Source organism: Penicillium roqueforti (assembly GCF_015533775.1).
Source record: "Penicillium roqueforti strain LCP96 04111 chromosome Unknown scaffold_01, whole genome shotgun sequence".
Classification (NCBI taxonomy): domain Eukaryota; kingdom Fungi; phylum Ascomycota; class Eurotiomycetes; order Eurotiales; family Aspergillaceae; genus Penicillium; species Penicillium roqueforti.
In genome coordinates, this window is record NW_024067565.1 from 1,507,189 (window position 1) to 1,524,554 (window position 17,366).

The 17,366-nt window shown below is 49.7% G+C and overlaps 9 protein-coding genes across 9 annotated transcripts; 5 read left to right on the plus strand and 4 right to left on the minus strand.

The window, feature by feature from the left end:
- Window positions 1–55: 55 nt before the first annotated feature.
- On the plus strand, window positions 56–1,556 carry LCP9604111_997 (acyl-CoA dehydrogenase family protein; the record flags this gene model as incomplete). Its single annotated transcript, XM_039073694.1, has 4 exons — window positions 56–548; window positions 622–849; window positions 912–1,001; window positions 1,051–1,556. 4 exons carry the CDS (start codon window positions 56–58, stop codon window positions 1,554–1,556), a joined length of 1,317 nt encoding a protein of 438 aa, XP_038933545.1.
- A 144-nt stretch (window positions 1,557–1,700) lies between these two features.
- Window positions 1,701–3,366, minus strand: LCP9604111_998 (glycoside hydrolase family 125 protein; the record flags this gene model as incomplete). Its single annotated transcript, XM_039073705.1, has 2 exons — window positions 1,701–3,174; window positions 3,239–3,366. The coding sequence occupies 2 exons, from the start codon at window positions 3,364–3,366 to the stop codon at window positions 1,701–1,703; spliced, it is 1,602 nt and encodes a 533-aa protein (XP_038933546.1).
- A 399-nt stretch (window positions 3,367–3,765) lies between these two features.
- LCP9604111_999 (uncharacterized protein) lies at window positions 3,766–5,530 on the minus strand (the record flags this gene model as incomplete). The annotated part of the gene is made up of 9 exons (XM_039073716.1): window positions 3,766–3,908; window positions 3,962–4,135; window positions 4,192–4,323; window positions 4,370–4,391; window positions 4,475–4,783; window positions 4,842–5,020; window positions 5,071–5,309; window positions 5,375–5,430; window positions 5,480–5,530. The coding sequence occupies 9 exons, from the start codon at window positions 5,528–5,530 to the stop codon at window positions 3,766–3,768; spliced, it is 1,305 nt and encodes a 434-aa protein (XP_038933547.1).
- A 450-nt stretch (window positions 5,531–5,980) lies between these two features.
- Window positions 5,981–7,072, plus strand: rad18 (E3 ubiquitin-protein ligase RAD18; the record flags this gene model as incomplete). The annotated part of the gene is made up of 3 exons (XM_039073727.1): window positions 5,981–6,272; window positions 6,323–6,452; window positions 6,514–7,072. 3 exons carry the CDS (start codon window positions 5,981–5,983, stop codon window positions 7,070–7,072), a joined length of 981 nt encoding a protein of 326 aa, XP_038933548.1.
- A 99-nt stretch (window positions 7,073–7,171) lies between these two features.
- On the minus strand, window positions 7,172–8,795 carry LCP9604111_1001 (putative vacuolar sorting protein SNF7 family protein; the record flags this gene model as incomplete). The annotated part of the gene is made up of 4 exons (XM_039073738.1): window positions 7,172–7,849; window positions 7,908–8,330; window positions 8,392–8,683; window positions 8,746–8,795. 4 exons carry the CDS (start codon window positions 8,793–8,795, stop codon window positions 7,172–7,174), a joined length of 1,443 nt encoding a protein of 480 aa, XP_038933549.1.
- A 237-nt stretch (window positions 8,796–9,032) lies between these two features.
- Window positions 9,033–11,315, minus strand: LCP9604111_1002 (TRAPP III-specific subunit 85 family protein; the record flags this gene model as incomplete). The annotated part of the gene is made up of 2 exons (XM_039073749.1): window positions 9,033–10,195; window positions 10,244–11,315. The coding sequence occupies 2 exons, from the start codon at window positions 11,313–11,315 to the stop codon at window positions 9,033–9,035; spliced, it is 2,235 nt and encodes a 744-aa protein (XP_038933550.1).
- A 687-nt stretch (window positions 11,316–12,002) lies between these two features.
- Window positions 12,003–13,037, plus strand: LCP9604111_1004 (HNH endonuclease signature motif containing protein; the record flags this gene model as incomplete). The annotated part of the gene is made up of 1 exon (XM_039073761.1): window positions 12,003–13,037. The coding sequence occupies one exon, from the start codon at window positions 12,003–12,005 to the stop codon at window positions 13,035–13,037; it is 1,035 nt and encodes a 344-aa protein (XP_038933552.1).
- Window positions 13,038–13,638: 601 nt separating this feature from the next.
- Window positions 13,639–15,436, plus strand: LCP9604111_1005 (tRNA adenylyltransferase; the record flags this gene model as incomplete). The annotated part of the gene is made up of 3 exons (XM_039073772.1): window positions 13,639–14,530; window positions 14,591–15,148; window positions 15,198–15,436. 3 exons carry the CDS (start codon window positions 13,639–13,641, stop codon window positions 15,434–15,436), a joined length of 1,689 nt encoding a protein of 562 aa, XP_038933553.1.
- A 122-nt stretch (window positions 15,437–15,558) lies between these two features.
- LCP9604111_1006 (Tti2 family protein) lies at window positions 15,559–17,358 on the plus strand (the record flags this gene model as incomplete). The annotated part of the gene is made up of 3 exons (XM_039073783.1): window positions 15,559–15,714; window positions 15,761–15,956; window positions 16,010–17,358. 3 exons carry the CDS (start codon window positions 15,559–15,561, stop codon window positions 17,356–17,358), a joined length of 1,701 nt encoding a protein of 566 aa, XP_038933554.1.
- Window positions 17,359–17,366: the final 8 nt, after the last annotated feature.

The window sequence follows — 17,366 nt, forward strand, 5'->3', positions numbered from 1 at the left end:
TAATCAAAACATCCACACTACTATCTAGCAATCTATTACTAAATACCATTTCATAATGGCCAAAATCCTCCGCCCCGCAACAGCTCCGTACAGCGAGCCCCTTCTCCCGCAACTAGACATCCGCAACCCCTACTATACAAACCTGAACCACAACCTGCGCGCCACCGTGCGCGAATATATCGATATATACATCACCCCCTACGCCGCAGAGTGGGAAGAAGCAGGCCAAGTCCCCGAAGCCGTACGCCGGCACTATTGCAAGCTGGGCTATAGCATCGTGCACCCCCTCACGAGCGAGGAGGACTCAGCCGGCCTCTCTCTGCCTGGGAATGTGCCGCGCGAGAAGTGGGATACGTGGTGCTCACTTATTGTAACGGACGAGCTCACGCGCGTTGGATATGTCGGTGTGATTTGGGGGCTTGGTGGTGGTAATGGGATTGGATGTCCGCCTGTTGCGCGTTTTGGGAATGATGAGCAGAGGAAGAGGTGGCTTCCTGGTGTTGCGAGGGGGGATATTCGATTTTGTTTGGGGATTACCGAGCCGGATGGTATGTGGATGTTTACTTCAGAGGTATAACTATCTTCAGGATATGGGTTGCTGACTTTGTTTACTTTTTGCAGCGGGCTCTGATGTTGCCAATATCCAGACTACAGCCCAGCGGGATGGCAATCACTATATTGTGAATGGGGCGAAGAAATGGATTACCAATGGTATCTGGGCTGACTATTGCACTGCTGCTGTTAGGACCGGTGGTCCTGGAAGGTCTGGTATCAGCTTGCTTGTTATTCCCTTGGCTACTGCCGGAGTGACTCGCAGGCGTATGCATAACTCGGGTGTGAATGCCAGTGGTGGGTGCTTCTTTCTCAATATGACCTGTGAAGAAAGACATCGCCAATCAACACAACTATAGGCTCAACCTTTATCGAGTTTGAAGATGTGCGTGTTCCTGTCGAAAACCTCATCGGCCAAGAGAACAAAGGATTTCCCCTTATCATGTCGAGTGAGTTGCCTTACCAAGGGTCTGAATTGGCTGCTAATATTTTCTTCAGACTTCAACCCAGAGCGCCTTACTCTGGCGTGTGCGTCATTGCGACTCTCCCGAGTTTGTGCCGAAGATGCCTACAACTACGCCATCCAACGCGAGACCTTTGGATCCCCACTGATTGAAAAGCAAGCAATTCAATCCAAGATCTTCAAATTCGGCCTCATGATTGAGCCAGCCTATGCCTTCATGGAACAGCTCGTGAACATCCTTGAACTTACCAAAGACCGTCCTTCCGACGACGTCAACATTGGTGGTATGACTGCCTTGCTTAAAGTCATGTCGACCAGGGCTCTGGAGAAGAGTGTTCGAGAAGCACAGCAGATTATGGGAGGTGCGGGCTATAACAAGGCTGGCAAAGGTGCTAGAATCGAGCAGATTAGTCGTGATGCTCGGGTTCATGTAGTCGGCGGCGGAAGTGAGGAGATTATGGCGGGACTGGCGCTGAGGGAGGAGACAAAGGCTATTCGCACTCGGAGAAAGGCACTTGAGAAGAGACAGTCTAAAGTATGAAAGAAAATACGAAGTCACTCATGGGTGAATGGGCTTGCACGAGTTTGTAGTTTATACCTAACCTAGAATTCATGCAGTGAATAGGGATAATGATAATGATGACTATATAAGGATAGAACACAAGCAGGCATTCTATCAACCTTATTAGACAGTATAAGGCTTTGCATTGATACCGAAGATCAGATGAGGCCTCTCAGCAGCAATCTTCAGAACAGTCTGCGCGAAGACCGAGTTCGCCCATGCGAACCAAGGACGGGTATAGTCCTTTATGTTGGCAACATTGATAGATTCGTGAACAAGCCCAAGCAAGCTAGAATTACGAACGAGATTGAGGTTTCCAATGATCTCAGCGTCGTCGTCAGAGGTCATAGCTTGAACAAGTAGAGACATGGGCCAGGCGTGCTCTAGACCGATATGTGGACCAGCAATGCCGTGGAACTGTGTACCCACCAGATAATATGGATTGGAAGCCTTGTCGGTGATCATTTTGCGTGTATTCTTGTAGACGGGGTCTGATTTGTCCACAAAGCCGAGGTAGGGCAACGAGAGCAGTGAGGGGATGTTGGCATCGTCCATCAGAATACGCGACCCATACCCGTCAACTTCGAATGCGTAGACATCTCCATATTTGGGGTGTTTAACAATGCCGTGATCGCGAACTGCCTTGGCTAGCTTGATACCGCGTTCCTGCAGGTCCGCAACGAGACTTGGGGACCCACCGGCTGCCTTGATGACTTTCGCTGTCTTTTGGAGCTGTACGGACATCATAGCGTTGGGCGGAATGAAGAATCCCAGGATCGTAGCGTCATCACTGGGGCGGAATGCGCTGCGAATTAGGCCAGTCTCGCTATTTAGCGGGTTGCCAACACCAGCTAGGTTGAGGGTCTCAGTGCCAATGGTAGTCTCTCGTTGAAACGTGTACTGATTTTGGACGAACTGGCCCTGAGTATTGAATGTGGGCTGAGACTCCGCGTCGATGGTCTCTAGCACAGTTTGCACCGCTTTATACCAGCGGTCGGTCAAGAACGCAATTGAACCAGTATTTTCGTGGAACTCAGTGCCTAGCTGTAGGAAATGGGCCAGAGAGTCAAGTTCATACTTGCACTCAAATACAAAAGAACTGTCATATGCAGGATGCACAGTGTCTTTTTGGCTACTGGCTTCTGGCTTGATGCCGCTGAGAGCCGGTGGCTGGAAAGCATTGCAATAGGGCGACTGGATGACAAACTCGGACTGAGTGTTGATTGCACCTAGTATCAGCGAGTAAAGACTCTCGTCCTTAGCAGCTAGTTTCTGGTAATTTGTGAGCTGGTTGGTTGAGTCACGCAGCCACTCGGCGTTGATATCGCCCGTCACGACGAAGGTCTGCACTCCGGTCCATTGCGCGCCGGATCGCTTGGCATTGGTGCCGGATGATGTCGATCCGTTTGTATGCCAACGAATTGTAGTGTCTAAGGTATTTGGAAATGCATTTCGGAATAGCTGGGCAAGATCTTTATCGACTAGGCGCGAGGTGATATCGTCAATGACCTTCTCCACCGCGGGCGATGAAAATGTCCGACATGGTTCCGCAGGTCGCTGAAAGGGAAGATTCAAGGGACCACCACTATAGGGAGCGCTGTAATATTGAAGTTTTGTTTAGCGAATACTTGACATATCTCAATGGGGGTATTGACACTCACTGCGGTGTTGATGCATAGGAGGTGTAGTCTGGGCAGGCACGTCGCAAGATGGCTGGGTCGTCTCTGTCTGGGAGAGCGCTGGCCTGAAGGCCCAGCAGAGCGATTGCGAGTGCCGTAGGAATATTCATGGCGCAAATGTCAAATAGGAGGAAAATTATGGACAGACTTGCACTGCTATAAGGAAGAAGGCCGGGGTTAATAAGAGGGGATGTGTGTCGATCTCAACCGGACAGGGATACATTCCACTACACACATACAACTTCTCCGTGGCTGTTTAGGAGTACATTTTGACATATAATATAGAAACCTTGAGGTGATTCGCTCGGAGAACTACTAAGTACCGTGCGAAATTGAGGTGACATCGCTCTACGCACGATGACACCCTTCCCCGCATAAAGTGCGGAGAAGATCGACGTCGCGGCATTTCCTTGTTGGGTTTATATACTTGACATGAGCTGGACGTATGCTTTAGTATTAGATATCTATGCTCTCAGAAATGATTGGGCACCTCAATAATACTACAGAAATCACTTCTTCCCAAAGAACGACATGATATTACCCTGCCCCGCAGCTTTGCCAGCCTTCCCTTTGGGAACATTGACCGCAGGCTTCTTCTTAGGCACCGGCTCATCCTCGGAGAAAGACTCCCACGTCGCCTCTTCCCGGGTAACTGCAACAAATTAGTATACGACAAACGAAGGGGCCTCAGCGGGTTGCACGGACCTAAGTATCCTTCTTCATCCTTGACCGTCTTCTTCTTCATTACTTGCCGCTTGCCTCGCCGCCGCCCGCCCTGTATAGTCACTTCTTCTTTAAGTTCAGCTGGCTTGGATGGTGGCGGTTGCTCAACAGGCGTGGGCTCCCGTGGCTCCTCATCGGCATCAGGCATTTCCTCATCTGGATCCATGTCAGTTCAATATTTCCTCAAGGTGCAATTTGAGATGAGGACATACCGGCAGCCTCGTCATCATCATCGTCCATCATCTTCTTGAGCTTTTCCTCGCGCTCTTTCCTGTTTTCGCGGGTTCCTGCTGCTACTTTATCGGTGGAATCAGGGAACAATTCTTCTGCTTCTTCTTCAGAGGCTACAAAATGTTAGCTAATGCATCAATCTAAGTGGGGCGAACTAACCATCTTCTGCAAGAGGTGTGGCCTGTAGTCAAAGTTAATAGAACAAGATCAGTAAGAGAAAAAAAGATAATATTAATAGAATGCAGCACGGGTGAGGGCACGAACCGGTTCTGCGGGGGCTGGCGTCTTTGTCTTTGGCTTTGCCTTGGCGAAAGAACTGAAAATATTGCCTTTCTGCTTGGCCGGCGCAGCTTTACCCGAAGGCTTCGAGGATGACTGGGAGTTGGTAGCAGAGGGTGGCTCAGACATCGGTTTGTCCAACTTAGTAGCTTCCGCTTTCGCTGGAGATGCTTCTTGCTGCAGTGGCCGTTTAGAGGGTACCATTGACTCAGTCGAAGGCTTCAATGCCTTGCCAGCCGGCGCCTTCGCAGATGGGGCTGCAGGTGGTGGTGGTGGGTGCGCGCCAGTCCTCCGCTGGAAGATAGATAAACATTAGATCATGATAGACCCGTCGAAGTAATGAACGACCTACCCTGACATCTCGATTTTGAATCATACCCCATTGCTTGCCACACTCCAATGGATCCTCCTGCTCGTGTGTCCTCGCAATCTCCCGACTGGCATCAACCAACACATTCAAATCCGGGAGAGTTGTAGCCTCAAGACTGTAGACATGAATTGTAGATATCGACTGGAATGTTGCTTTCGCATCTGGTCGATTCCTTCAGTAATCAGTTCATCACCGAGACGAATCTGCGTACCTTCAAGGTCTTCCTCGCGTGCTAATATAATAGAGGTAGTGCGAATTGAGTCTGAGGCATCCTCGTCCGGCAACGAGCCGGTCGAGTAGGGACTACTCTGCATCATTTCATCTTCATCGTCCGCATGGCCGTTCGTAGGGGTCGGTTCGGGCGCTTTCTGGATACCGGAGATGACGTAGGTTGCGTGGACGGTTTTTGGCTTCTTCGCGTTCTCATTGCGATGGAATTCAAACAGGATACTATGCAACAGAGTATCAATATCAGCTCCAAATCCAATACCCATTGTTGCGAACGTAGAACATACTGTTTGGCCCGATCGGCGTGTACTTTCAACGCGCGGCTCAATAAGCGATACGTGACCTAATTCTAGTAAGCTCCTGCTTGTCTGAAGAGTGTGAGAAAATCTTACAAGACGCCGCTCATTGAGCACATTTTCAGCCAGATACAACTTCGAATCCATAGTTGCTTTGCTGTTGAAGTGCAAGTTGCTCCGACGCGTGCTCAACCACTTAACGCGTATCAGTCAGCGGGTCTTGGCATTTGCGGTCTCCTCAGGCGACTTACTACCCACTTACAATTCTCCTTTTTCGGTTGCCTTCACCGGGTGAGTCCGGTTAGAATTTCTACAGAAAAGAGCTCCGGAGCTCAGGGCTTGGGCCTCAATTCAATGGATCAGTCGTTCGAGCTACCCGACTCCACCGATTGGTTGGAAACGCCACTTTCACTACTTGCGCCGTTCGAATCCTCATTACGATGTCAAGTCTGCAAAGACTTCTTCGATAACCCTGTTATTACTTCCTGCAGTCATACATTCTGCTCGTTATGTATTCGCCGTTGCCTCAGCACCGAAGGCAAGTGTCCGGCGTGTCGGAGCTCCGACCAAGAGCTCAAACTGCGTCGCAATTGGGCAATGCAGGAACTCGTCGACGCGTTCAAATTGGCACGGCCTAGTGTTCTCGATCTTGCGAGGAGGGAAAATGTGCGCCTGGCTAGAGAAAAGGAAGATATAGAGGAGCCAACCCAAAAGAAGCGGAAGGTCAATCGGGTGGAAGAGGAGGAGGTACAGGTCCCAGAAATAAATTCGCAAGGCCGACGGACTCGCTCCCAAGTGTCCATAAATAGCTCCGCACAAGAGCGAACGGTTCCCCGGGTCGTGCCTGAGATCATCGAGGACAGTCAGGACGATGAAGAATATTTGCCTGGTATGACACTTTTATCATATAAAAGCCTGACCCGTCTAATCCCCTCGCAGAAAATGGGTTGGTTGCTTGCCCAATATGCTTTCGCAAAATGAAGGAAGAGGCAGTGTTTCCACATCTGAACATACACCAACAGGAAGAAGAAGCGCCTAAGGAAACCCCTACAAAGGCAGGATCTTTCGGGTATGTTAATTCTATTGCATGTCTAGAACATGGCGCTAATTGGAGAAAAATTGCATTACAGGTCATCAAAAGGCATATCCCAAAGAGGCCTTACCCTCCCCAGCAAGCAGCCCGAACGGCTTCCGGCTATAAACTACTCCATATTAAAGGATAACTCATTGCGGAAAAAGCTCCGGGATCTCGGGATCCCAGACTGGGGGCAAAAACAGCTGTTGCAGAGACGTCATACCGAGTGGATGAACTTGTGGAATGCAAACTGCGACTCCAAACACCCCAAATCTAAGCGGATATTGCTCCAGGAACTGGACATTTGGGAACGCACACAGGGTGGGCATGCGACGGCGCCGTCACGATTCACAACCTCCAATAATGTGATGCGCAAGGACTTCGATACCAATGAGTGGTCAAGCAACCACGACGATGACTTTAAGCGTTTGATAGCAAATGCGCGTAAAAAGAGTGAGGCCCAAGTACGATCGACTATCCCTGGCGCATCTCCGTCTTCATCTAGACAGAAGGAATCACAACCCCAGCAGGATACTGGATTACCGGTGAATGGTGCACACGTTGAGTTCAGCGCAGACACCGATCCTAATTTTGTCATTAACCTATCTGGGTGATCTCAAAAGAAGCCACATTGAACTCGAATTGAGAAGCACCCAGAAGAGTAAACTATTCATTCACGTAAGGCAGATATCTCTCCAACAATTTGGAGAATCTCAGTTTGCTTGCATCGGGCGATCCTCGACGGACATGTTAGAGAGCCTGTCAATAATGTTATCTGCCAGTGCCGAGTCCGCATCTTCGGCCGCACGTGCTCGGCGGGAAGCCTCATCGGAGGCCTGCTTGACACTGTCCAGTTCGGCAAGTCTGCTCTCGACGAGTGCCTCTCTCTCGCTCGTCTCCATTGCCGCAAGCTCATCATCAATCTCTCCCTCGTCAATGACTGGCCCAGCCTCGTTCATGACGCTTCCGACCTCATCCACCTTGGCCATCTCTTCCCGCAATTCTTCAACAATGTCCTCAACCCTCTCGGCACCACCGATCTGAGTATGTAGACTGCGAAGCACACCAGTGCTTGACTTCATGATCCGCACCATCTCCACCTGGTCTGCAGCTTGCTCGATCTTTGAATAAACCTCATCAAGCTGTATGAGAGTGGTAGTTCTGTCCTGGAGGTTCTTTTCAGCCATTTTCCTGGAACGCACGGCGGACAGCGCTGATATGCGGTTCTTGTTCGCCAAGGCCGTCTTCGCAGACGCGGTCAGCTCAGCGATCTTTGCTTTCAGGCTTGTGACCTGTTTCAACATAGTCAACTGCAAGGTCTTGATGGATGCAATAGTTGTGTCCTGTTGGGTGATTTCCGCCGATTCATCTGCCGATTTGAACTTAATTGTCTAGCCATCAATCAGTCAATATCTGGGTATCCTGGCCATATTATATAGTCCAACTTACCTTACCATCATAGGCAATAGCACTGCTATCGCGGGACAAATAAAGCAACAGGACATCAAAATCTGCGTCTGATAATTCCGTAGCTTCGTTCAGTATGGCCGCAAACTCTTCAACAAACATTTCCCTAGAGTAAATAAGGTCAAGCTTGGATGATTTGCCGCCTGTGGCTTTCTTAACCGCTAGGTCTGCCGCTTCCTGTAGGTTCTCTATCAAGACCAACTCCTGCACCTGCAGCTTCGGTGCTGAATCGCTATCGGAACCCACAACGAAGCCTTTGAGCTGTCGAGCTCCCCAGCTCATAACATTCCAAGGACTCAGAACCCCGGGATCAATTAGCTTCCACTGACTTTTCTTTTGCAGAAGCCCAGCAGTTGTCTTGTAAATTGGTAATGGAATCATTGAATTCTTGCGCACTGCCTCATCCTGTAAACCTCATTAGTTAGCTTAACAGCTCTGTCATCCAAGGGGAAGATAATAGACCTACAAATACAGTACCCAGAGCTGCGGGTCTCCCCCACTCCGGACTCTCTAAATCTCGGAGCAGCGATTCATCCGTTCGCAGAATTAGATGGTCTGTCTTCTTTCGTTTCAAGGGTGCTCCGCTCTCAGCTGATATGGTCGAGCCGGAACGTACCCGCACACCGCGTGACGAGGTATAACCGCGCTTTGCGGCTCGGTTGAGTGCATGTTCCCATGCGGCGACGTTAACAGCGTAGCCGTCGGGGTTTGTTTTCTTCTGAGGTGTGAAATCAGAGTATAGGGAGGGTAAACGGTTCCTAAGGACATAACATCGAGGTAAGCATGGTATCCTCTCTTCTGTTTAGGACTCGGTTTTTACCTTCGGAATGCTTCCTCATGAGTGAGGATATATTTCAGTAGTTCGCTCATCATGCAAGGGTATGTTGAGGAGGAATGATATGACCCGCTGTAAGCAGATAATAATAGGCCAAGTTGTCTCGGAGACAAAGCAGATAGCGCAACAGCTTTATCGATAAGCCCCACGTGACGCGTCCGAATGTGATGCTTAGCAGTTCTACGACAATCAAAGGATGCCTAAATTTATGTTTGGACAAGCTTGTATTCTATGGCTATATGCTATGGTGAGGTATTAAGGCTGTAATGAGTCTAAGCTCGTTCAAAGTCATCATTGGGTGTTCCCTCAGAGTCCAGAGGCCCCTGCGTCGTGTTAAAGGCTCCGGTATCTAGCTGCACAGGATGCCCGACTAGAGACCGGCGATGATGGCGCATGTCGAGCTTCTCGCTGGTCTCTTCGGTGTCCAATGGATCCTCACTAGCCGGTGCATCTCGGGCATCGAATCCCCTCGATTCAAGATATTCAACCTTGACAGCATGGCGCAGATTGTCAACGAAGCTCTGCATCTCAGGCATATGGAACACCCCGTCAGCCTGCAAGACGTCAGCATAGAGAAGCTCAGCTTCTTCCAGACAGGCCGAGGCTAGGGTTGGATGTCCAGATTTGAGCCATTGATCAGCAGCAAGGATGCTCCACATGCCGGCTTTCCGGCGACGTCCACCCCATTTCGCTGCACCAACTGGTGTCTTGGAAGCATAGCAAGCTGCTACCCTTTCAGTGTATAGAATATGACCCACTGAGCCCACAAGACCAAAATCCATGACCCGCATGGCCCATTTGGCTGCGCTCTCGGTAGCTGACCCGCCACGAGACTTGAGGAGTTCAACCGCTAGGGATAAACAACGCAGTGCGTGTGGCGCATCTGAACAACGTGTGAGATAGGAGTAACAAGCAGTCTCGAACATTTGGTCGACGCTCTCAAGCTTGATTTTGGCTGATGTGGCCAATGGATTTAAAAGCATGCTAACAGCGCACATTTCGTGCGCACCAGCGTGATACTTCCAGGCTTTGTCGTTACCATAATCCGATCGAATCATATCGTATGTAGACGCAGCTAACTTCCAATCGCGGAGCATGAACGCGAAGTCCGCCATCTTTCGCAAGAGAGCCTCCGGGGAGTCTGGACTATAAGAATGTTGTGCTGGATCGTAGTTCCCGCCGTTGCCCCCAGACGAGCCTCCGATACTTGAACGTGAGCTTGAACCGAAGCCAGCCCACCGCCGAGACATCGACATAAATCTGCCACTTATACCACGCCTCCGAGATGCAACCTGGTCGTTCCAGACAGCTACTTTATTTTCCATGAAGGGAATGACGGACTGCACCACGAGTTCTCGGATGAATGCCCTAATCGCAGTAGCATCGGAGCCAAAAAGATATGGCGTGCCATCAGTGCCGAGATCAACCAAGGCTTCTAGCAGGAAGTTAGTTTACGTCTGTTTGTGTAGTAGCGAACACTTGCCTGCTTCACCTGCCCCCGACAGATACTCCGACGGCGAGAGCCATTCGCACCGGGGAACTTGCATGCTATCATCGTCTGTCACCACACACTGGCTGCTCCGAAGTCTTAAAAGATGGCAATGTAGCCCAAAGTGCCGCTTCATCTGATCATAAAGCTTGATAGATTCTGTGATATCGTCTCGTTCTTCGTCATGAACTAAAACGTAATAACGAAGATACTCCTGGTTGATCCAGTCGGGTAGCTGTTTGTCTCCAGTGGTACCATCAGCATAGAGCTGCCTGAGTGACTCCAAAGGAGCTGGGTTGCGCGAGCTGATGGCTATTACATTGGCTACTGGGTGGCCAAATGTCTCGTGGGGAGCTGTAGGTGCCGAACACAGCAGTTGCTGCAAAAACGACTTGCATAATGGGGTTGTTGCAGGGAATCCCAGAACATCCTTTGTCCGTACCGACGCACCAAGCATGTCATCTGAAGAGTCTAACTGCTTGGTCAACAACTCTTCAATCTGCGCCAGGGGCCCAGAGTCTCGACTAGCCGCGGCCCTACCGATCGCTCTGAAATCAACAAAGGACACTCCAAAATCCTCCCATGCACGACTCGAGCCTATACTATCCCGGATCACCACCTTTCCGGAAACTGTTTCTCCAAAGGGCCGCACCAACTCCCAAAATCCCCCTTTGAATCCCTTGCTCCTCACCAAATTATCGGTATCCTCCGAAGCATGGACTGCGATCGTCGGTGAGAATGACCGGATAATTAATGATCTTATATCTTCTGAACCATCGGACTTTCCATCGAAAGCAGAACCGATTGATGACCTTGCTAACTGTGGGGTGGAAGATCTTCGAGAGCGCGAGTGCGACGAGCCAGATCGTATTGGTAAGTCGGCGATCGTGTTTGAAAGAGCTGTCGGCGAGGAGACGGTTTGGGATTCTGATAGTTCCGCATCTAAAGATTGATTTGTTTCATGTTCCCCATGGTATCGTGATGGTGATGTGGATGCGACTCGCGCAACGCCAGGGGAGAAGGACGGCGGAGGTTTAACCGGAGCAGCATCTCCGGGCGATGTCATGGGCGGACACCTGCTGCTTTTTGCAGATTTAAAGCGAGTGCAGTTGATCGACAGGCCCCATCGACTGGTAGATGAGATTGGAGGAGTTGTAATAGAGCGAGTAGGTGACTGCCTCTATGTATGTATCACATGATCTGTAACTAGAGATAGGCAGAGTCAGCGCTCCGGTCACCACTGAGGGAAGGGGATTTTCACCGCTCTGCCGGTTGACCGCCCTCAAAGGCAGGAGATTAATTTATCATTGGGGAGTTTATCTTTTAGAAATACAAGCACAACCACGCTCTCGTGGATTTTCTTGTCAGAAAGAAGTAATTCTTCATAATCAATTTCTTTTCTGGGAGAGAATTAGGATTTTCTAGCAAGACGGTGGATACCTACAATTTGTTAACAATTAAGTCACTTTTATCACATCAACTACTTTATCGTCAAGAACTGCTCCCAAAACTGCTCTATATAAGTAAGCGGACGGATTTTCGTCACCGCCTCGTCGGTTGACCGGTTTTGTCATTCCTTCCATCAGTCAACATCATCAGTCTTTCTCTGTAGGAAAAGGGATACTCATACAGCTGCATTATTCCATCACGTTCATCAAAAATCTACAGGAGGAGTCTTCCCCACGAGTGGCGTGAGGCAGATTGCGGTCTGACAACAACCACCTCTAGTTGACTGACAAAATCCACTGGCAACATGGAGAAGGTAGATAACTACCAGCCAATCAGTCGGAACGATAACACTGTCCGTATTCTACGAGCCTTCGACAATCACCTTCCGGCAGATGGCAGAGCCAATTTCATCCGCCATCTCCAGTCCCTACAAACAAACCAAGACATCCATGATCATGCCGAGTCCTTGGTAAACGGCCTGCTTGCGCCAATGAAGACGCTTCGCTCGACACCCACAATTTCCCCACGTGCTGGAATGGAAGACTCGATCGAGAATATTGCTTCGCAGTCGAGTGGACCGTTAGTAAGAGAAACTCGACTTAAGGCAGAGTGCCTGAAGCGTGACGGCAACAGATGTGTTGTCACTAAGCGTGTCGATTTCCATTTTCTCTCAAAAAGTGACACCACTACTCCGGGAGCCATCACAGAATGCGCCCATATTATTCCTTTCTCATTGGCAACATGGCGAGATGAGCGCGAATCACACGCTAAAAACATCATATGGACAAACCTTATCCGACATTTCCCAGCACTCGAAACGAGAATCAGCTTTTCCCGGGATAATATCAATGATACCATGAATGCTATGACAATGACCCGTGATCTTCATTTCTACTTTGGCCATTTTTATTTTGCGTTTGAGGAGACTCAAGTGCCCAACAAATACAGACTACAAGTATACCGGCCAAATGCATTTTCTCCCCCTCTCCCTCGGACAGTCAAATTTGTGTCTCGTGACCCACGGTATGCTCTTCCAAGTCCCGAACTCCTCAAGGTTCATGCAGCTGTCGCCCGTATTTTCCATGCATCTGGAGCAGCGGACCATATCGACAAAGGATTCCGAGATCTAGGAGAGACTAGTGTTTTAGCAAAAGACGGCAGTACCGATGTTTCAGCTATGTTGGCTGTTACCTCACTTGGTGTTCTCGGCTCACGCACTGGGAATATCCAGCAGACTCCAGCGACCTTCTCGGGTCCCAAAGCTCAAAGTGTTTCAAAGGTTCACAGTGGGTTGATTGAAGAAGAGGGTACTGATGAGGAATACACCGTGTGGTACTGAATGTTTCTTGAGGTCACTTTGAAGGCAAGAATTGTCGGCCGCTTATGCGGCCTTGCCAGGTATTTTCTTGATAGTATTTCTTAGCGTCTAGGCATACATATCTATATCCTACAACAACAAAATTCGATATGGTGTACTAGCGGTTCAAGACTGCGTTGGAAGTCCGCTTCAAGGTGTTGTTGGGGAGAAAGCCAAGTCGACGGATTCGGGCCGACAAGCACCAAGCAATGGAATAGAGCGACAGCAGCCGTGAACAAGCTAAGCACTAAATCATTCTAAAAAGGCTAAGGATCGTCTTGTCGATTGTAAATGTAATACAGAGTACTCTCGGTAGAAGCTGATAGTCGATCTCCAAGTGGTGATGCAAACCACGTGAGGGCCATGCTTATCGACAATCAAACCGAGTTAGTTTCTCGGAGCATCAACCTGGCTCTGTCCAATGCAGTTGCACTCTTTTGTGTGTGTGTTTAAAGCTTCTGGTATTTCTTCAGTTAAAGCTCCATTTGCCCGCACTCTAGCGAGAAGAGCTGGTCAAATACGCCCGTTTCAACAACATCTACCCCTCCGAACCTACTCTGCATCTGTACCCCGTCGCATTTCCATGCGCAACCCCGAATCGGACCCGGACTTCTCAGAACGAGTCAGCAAGAGACGACGCATTTCTTCCCCGACGCGGGAAGGCTCATACGCAACCATGAGCTCCGCCATGCCTACCATCGAGCTCACTCCACTTGAAAGCACCTTACGAACCCTACTCCTCGATGTCGCACAATACATCACCGAGCAGAAAATTGCCAATGGAGGCAGCACTGCGAAAGATCACTCCGAGACTGTCTTGCGCTTCACGGGCGGGTGGGTCAGGGACAAGCTGCTTGGAGTCGAGAGCCATGATATCGACGTGGGTATTAGCAACATGACAGGATACCAGTTTGGTATGGCCCTGAAAGACTACCTGGATGTTCCGGAGAATCTTGAAATATACAAGAAAGGCCTACCGAATGGGGAAATGCACGACGCCATTGTGAGCCTTCACAAAATCGAGGCCAACCCAGAGAAGTCGAAGCACCTCGAAACCGTCACAACCAAGATCTTCGGCCTGGATATTGATTTGGTCAATCTACGGAAGGAAACATACACAGATGACAGTCGAAATCCTCAGATGGAGTTTGGCACCGCTGTCGAAGACGCTTTGAGACGCGATGCAACTATCAATGCGCTTTTCTACAATCTAAATGAGTCACGGCTAGAGGATCTCACCGAGAGAGGACTGAACGACATGAAGAAAAAGATTATCCGATGCCCAATGGAACCATATCAAACCTTCAAAGATGACCCACTGCGTGTGCTTCGGTTGATCCGCTTTGCGAGCAGACTGGGATACCAAATCGAGCCCGAAACCGAAGCCGCTATGCAGATTGAAGACATCCGCGAGGCATTGAAACTCAAAATCAGTAAAGAGCGAGTGGGAACCGAGCTAGAAAAGATGTTGCGTGGTGAGTCATTGCACGTGTCCGGTATTCTATATTTCTAACAAGTCATATCTCATATCTTAGGTCCCGACCCTCGCGGTGCATTGCAGTTCATCGATCGACTCCATCTATTCACCACTATCTTCGCTAATCATCAGGACGAAGTTAAGGCTGATACATCGACATGGCCTTTTGCATACAATACTTTGGCGCGATTGCTGCATCCAGAGGCTGGTGACAGCGATGAACTTCAGGCAGTTACCAAGCGCATTCGTGAGATCTTATTCCGCGACAAAACTACCATATACTACGCCTGGATGATTGCCACATTTGCTCCCTGGACTTCAATTCCTGGCCGCACCGGGAAAGGATCCAAGCCCTTGCCCCCGCGAGCGGTTGAGGTTGGAAGAGATGGCCTTCGCAGTGACAACAAGACGCTCAATGCGCTCCGCGCTGCTGCTCTGCATTACAAGGAAACAATTGCGACAAAATCCGCACTTCTCGCGAACAAGATGAGTGGAACCCCGGCAGAAATCCGACAGTGCATTGGATTGCAAATGCGGTCGTGGAATAAGGACTGGAAGCTTTGCATTCTCCTGGCTATTCTGCAAGAAAATATGGCGCTCCGTGACTTTGCAGAAGGTAAGATCCGTTCCCTTGATGATAACATTCCAATTCTTACAATGTGTAGTGGCCCGTGAATACGACCAGTTCCTTGCGTACATTGTAGAAAACGATCTGGAGGGTGTTTGTGACCTGAAGCCCATTGTAAATGGTGACGAAATTATGAAAAGTCTAGGGACTAAAAAGGGACCTTGGATGTCCAAGGCAGTCAGCATGGCCCTTGAATGGCAACTTCTTCATCCTGATATTATCGACAAGGAAACGGTGCTGGAGGAGATCGCGGGTCGACGAGCAGAATTCGAATGACGTCCAGCCCGAGGCGTAGATCCCGATGACAAATGAAAATCCCATTCCACGGCGGGGACAACTTAAAGTACTTGAACTTCAATTGTTTACAACTCTTCTCTTTCATTGTAAATATTTCAGAAATGGATAAACTGCGCAAAGAAGCCCGTGAGGCTCTCGTGCTGAACCCTGGCAAAATGCCAGTCGGTTTCTTCCCCGCCGTTGCGGCTGCGTCCAAAAGTGATTTGGGTCAATTATGGCAAGACATTGCTGCTTACGATCACTCGACGCATTTGAATGTATGTTTTTGTGGATTTGATGAAGAAAAATGAACTGATTCTCCAGATCTGCGAGAGCCTTGTTACGGCGACCAGCTATATCGACTACTGGGATGGGATGCTGCCAAATGACCAAGGCCCGCGAACCTTGAAACCAGCTGAAGCCAAAGCCGTGAACAACCTATTCGACTGGGCCAGTGCTGCTGCTCTACCTTCGTCGGATTTTGCTGTCGATTTTGACGAGACTGCCGAGATCTCAGACGGTAAGTTCCGTTAGTTATGAACATGTGGAGCTTTTACTAATTGTGCCACACAGATATTATCAAGGCTCAGAATGAGAGTCGTTTTAGATCTGAGCTCGCTCTGGAGCTGATTTTAGTTTTAAACAAGCCCATGGCAGGATTGCCAAATGGCAAGCCAGACAATGCGGCGGACATTCTCCTCGCGGGGGCATGTTTTGTCAACCAGCAAAACCCATGGGTCACATCAGAGAGCTACAATGCGACGTCGATGCTCATGAACGTGTGGGTCCAAGACACTCATCTTGCCAATACATTCTGGCCCGCTATAGACTTCATCCTTAAGGAGAGGATTAGGCCTCTTTTTGCAAAGACAAAAAACCCCGCCATCACCAGTGCCGGGCGCAAGAACTTCCATCCTCAAACTCTACCTCGCTTCGGTGCAAGCGATCTGGACGCATCCGCAAAGCCATGGAAAACCACCGATGTCTACGTCGCATCTGTATTGTCATGGATCCTCTCACAGTACCGACCCGAGGACAAGGCACAGTTCGAAACGCACTTCCAGCTTTTCGTACCCACTATCCTAGCAATGATTGACGACAACAATATCCCATTCAAAACAAAAGGCTGTGCCCTACTCATTCAGCTGCTGCAACCAATCCAAGAAAGCGGCTCGGATATTCTCCGACGAACAAACCTCACCTCTGTCTTCGAAGACGCCGTCACGCCGTGCCTTCTATCTCTGCCATCCATCACACCCGAAGATAGATCCTTAGAGCTACTAGGAGAAGCATACCCAGCCCTCCTCTCCACCCTCAAAACCGCCTATAAAGGCCCCACCCAATCCGAACAGGATAAAGAAGCCTACACTACCAGCCTCGCCAAAATCCTCCGATCAAACCTCATCTCCTCCTTCCACCATGTCAGCTCCGGCACTCCAGCCTCCTTCCCACATCCCCGTCTCTCAACCTTCCTCCTACAAAAGATAACGATCGTCATCAACGAGCTGGGAATCCACACTACAAAGTACCTCCAAGAAATCATCCCAGTCCTCCACACAACACTTTCAAACCCATTCGGAACAGCACATCCTCCGCTGCTGCTAGCTGCTGCTGCAGCTACACAGGCGGTGATCAAGAACGCACACCCACGTATCTGGCGTTGGCGCGGTGAGATCCTAAGCGGGCTAAGTTCGTGCTGGCTCCATATTGCCGAGGATAGCAGGGATTCCGTGCCTGAGCTGGCTAAGCTGAAGCGGGAGTTGCGGCAGACGCTTCAAGTTTTGAAGGTTGTTTTGCTGAATCCTGTTGCCATTGCAGGTGATGCCCCAGAGCCGGAACAGCTGCAGGTGAAGGAAAATGTGGAGAAGGAGTTCCAGGAACTTGTTGATGCAGATGCAGAGCTTAAGGGTCTATTTGCTTGAGATTTACT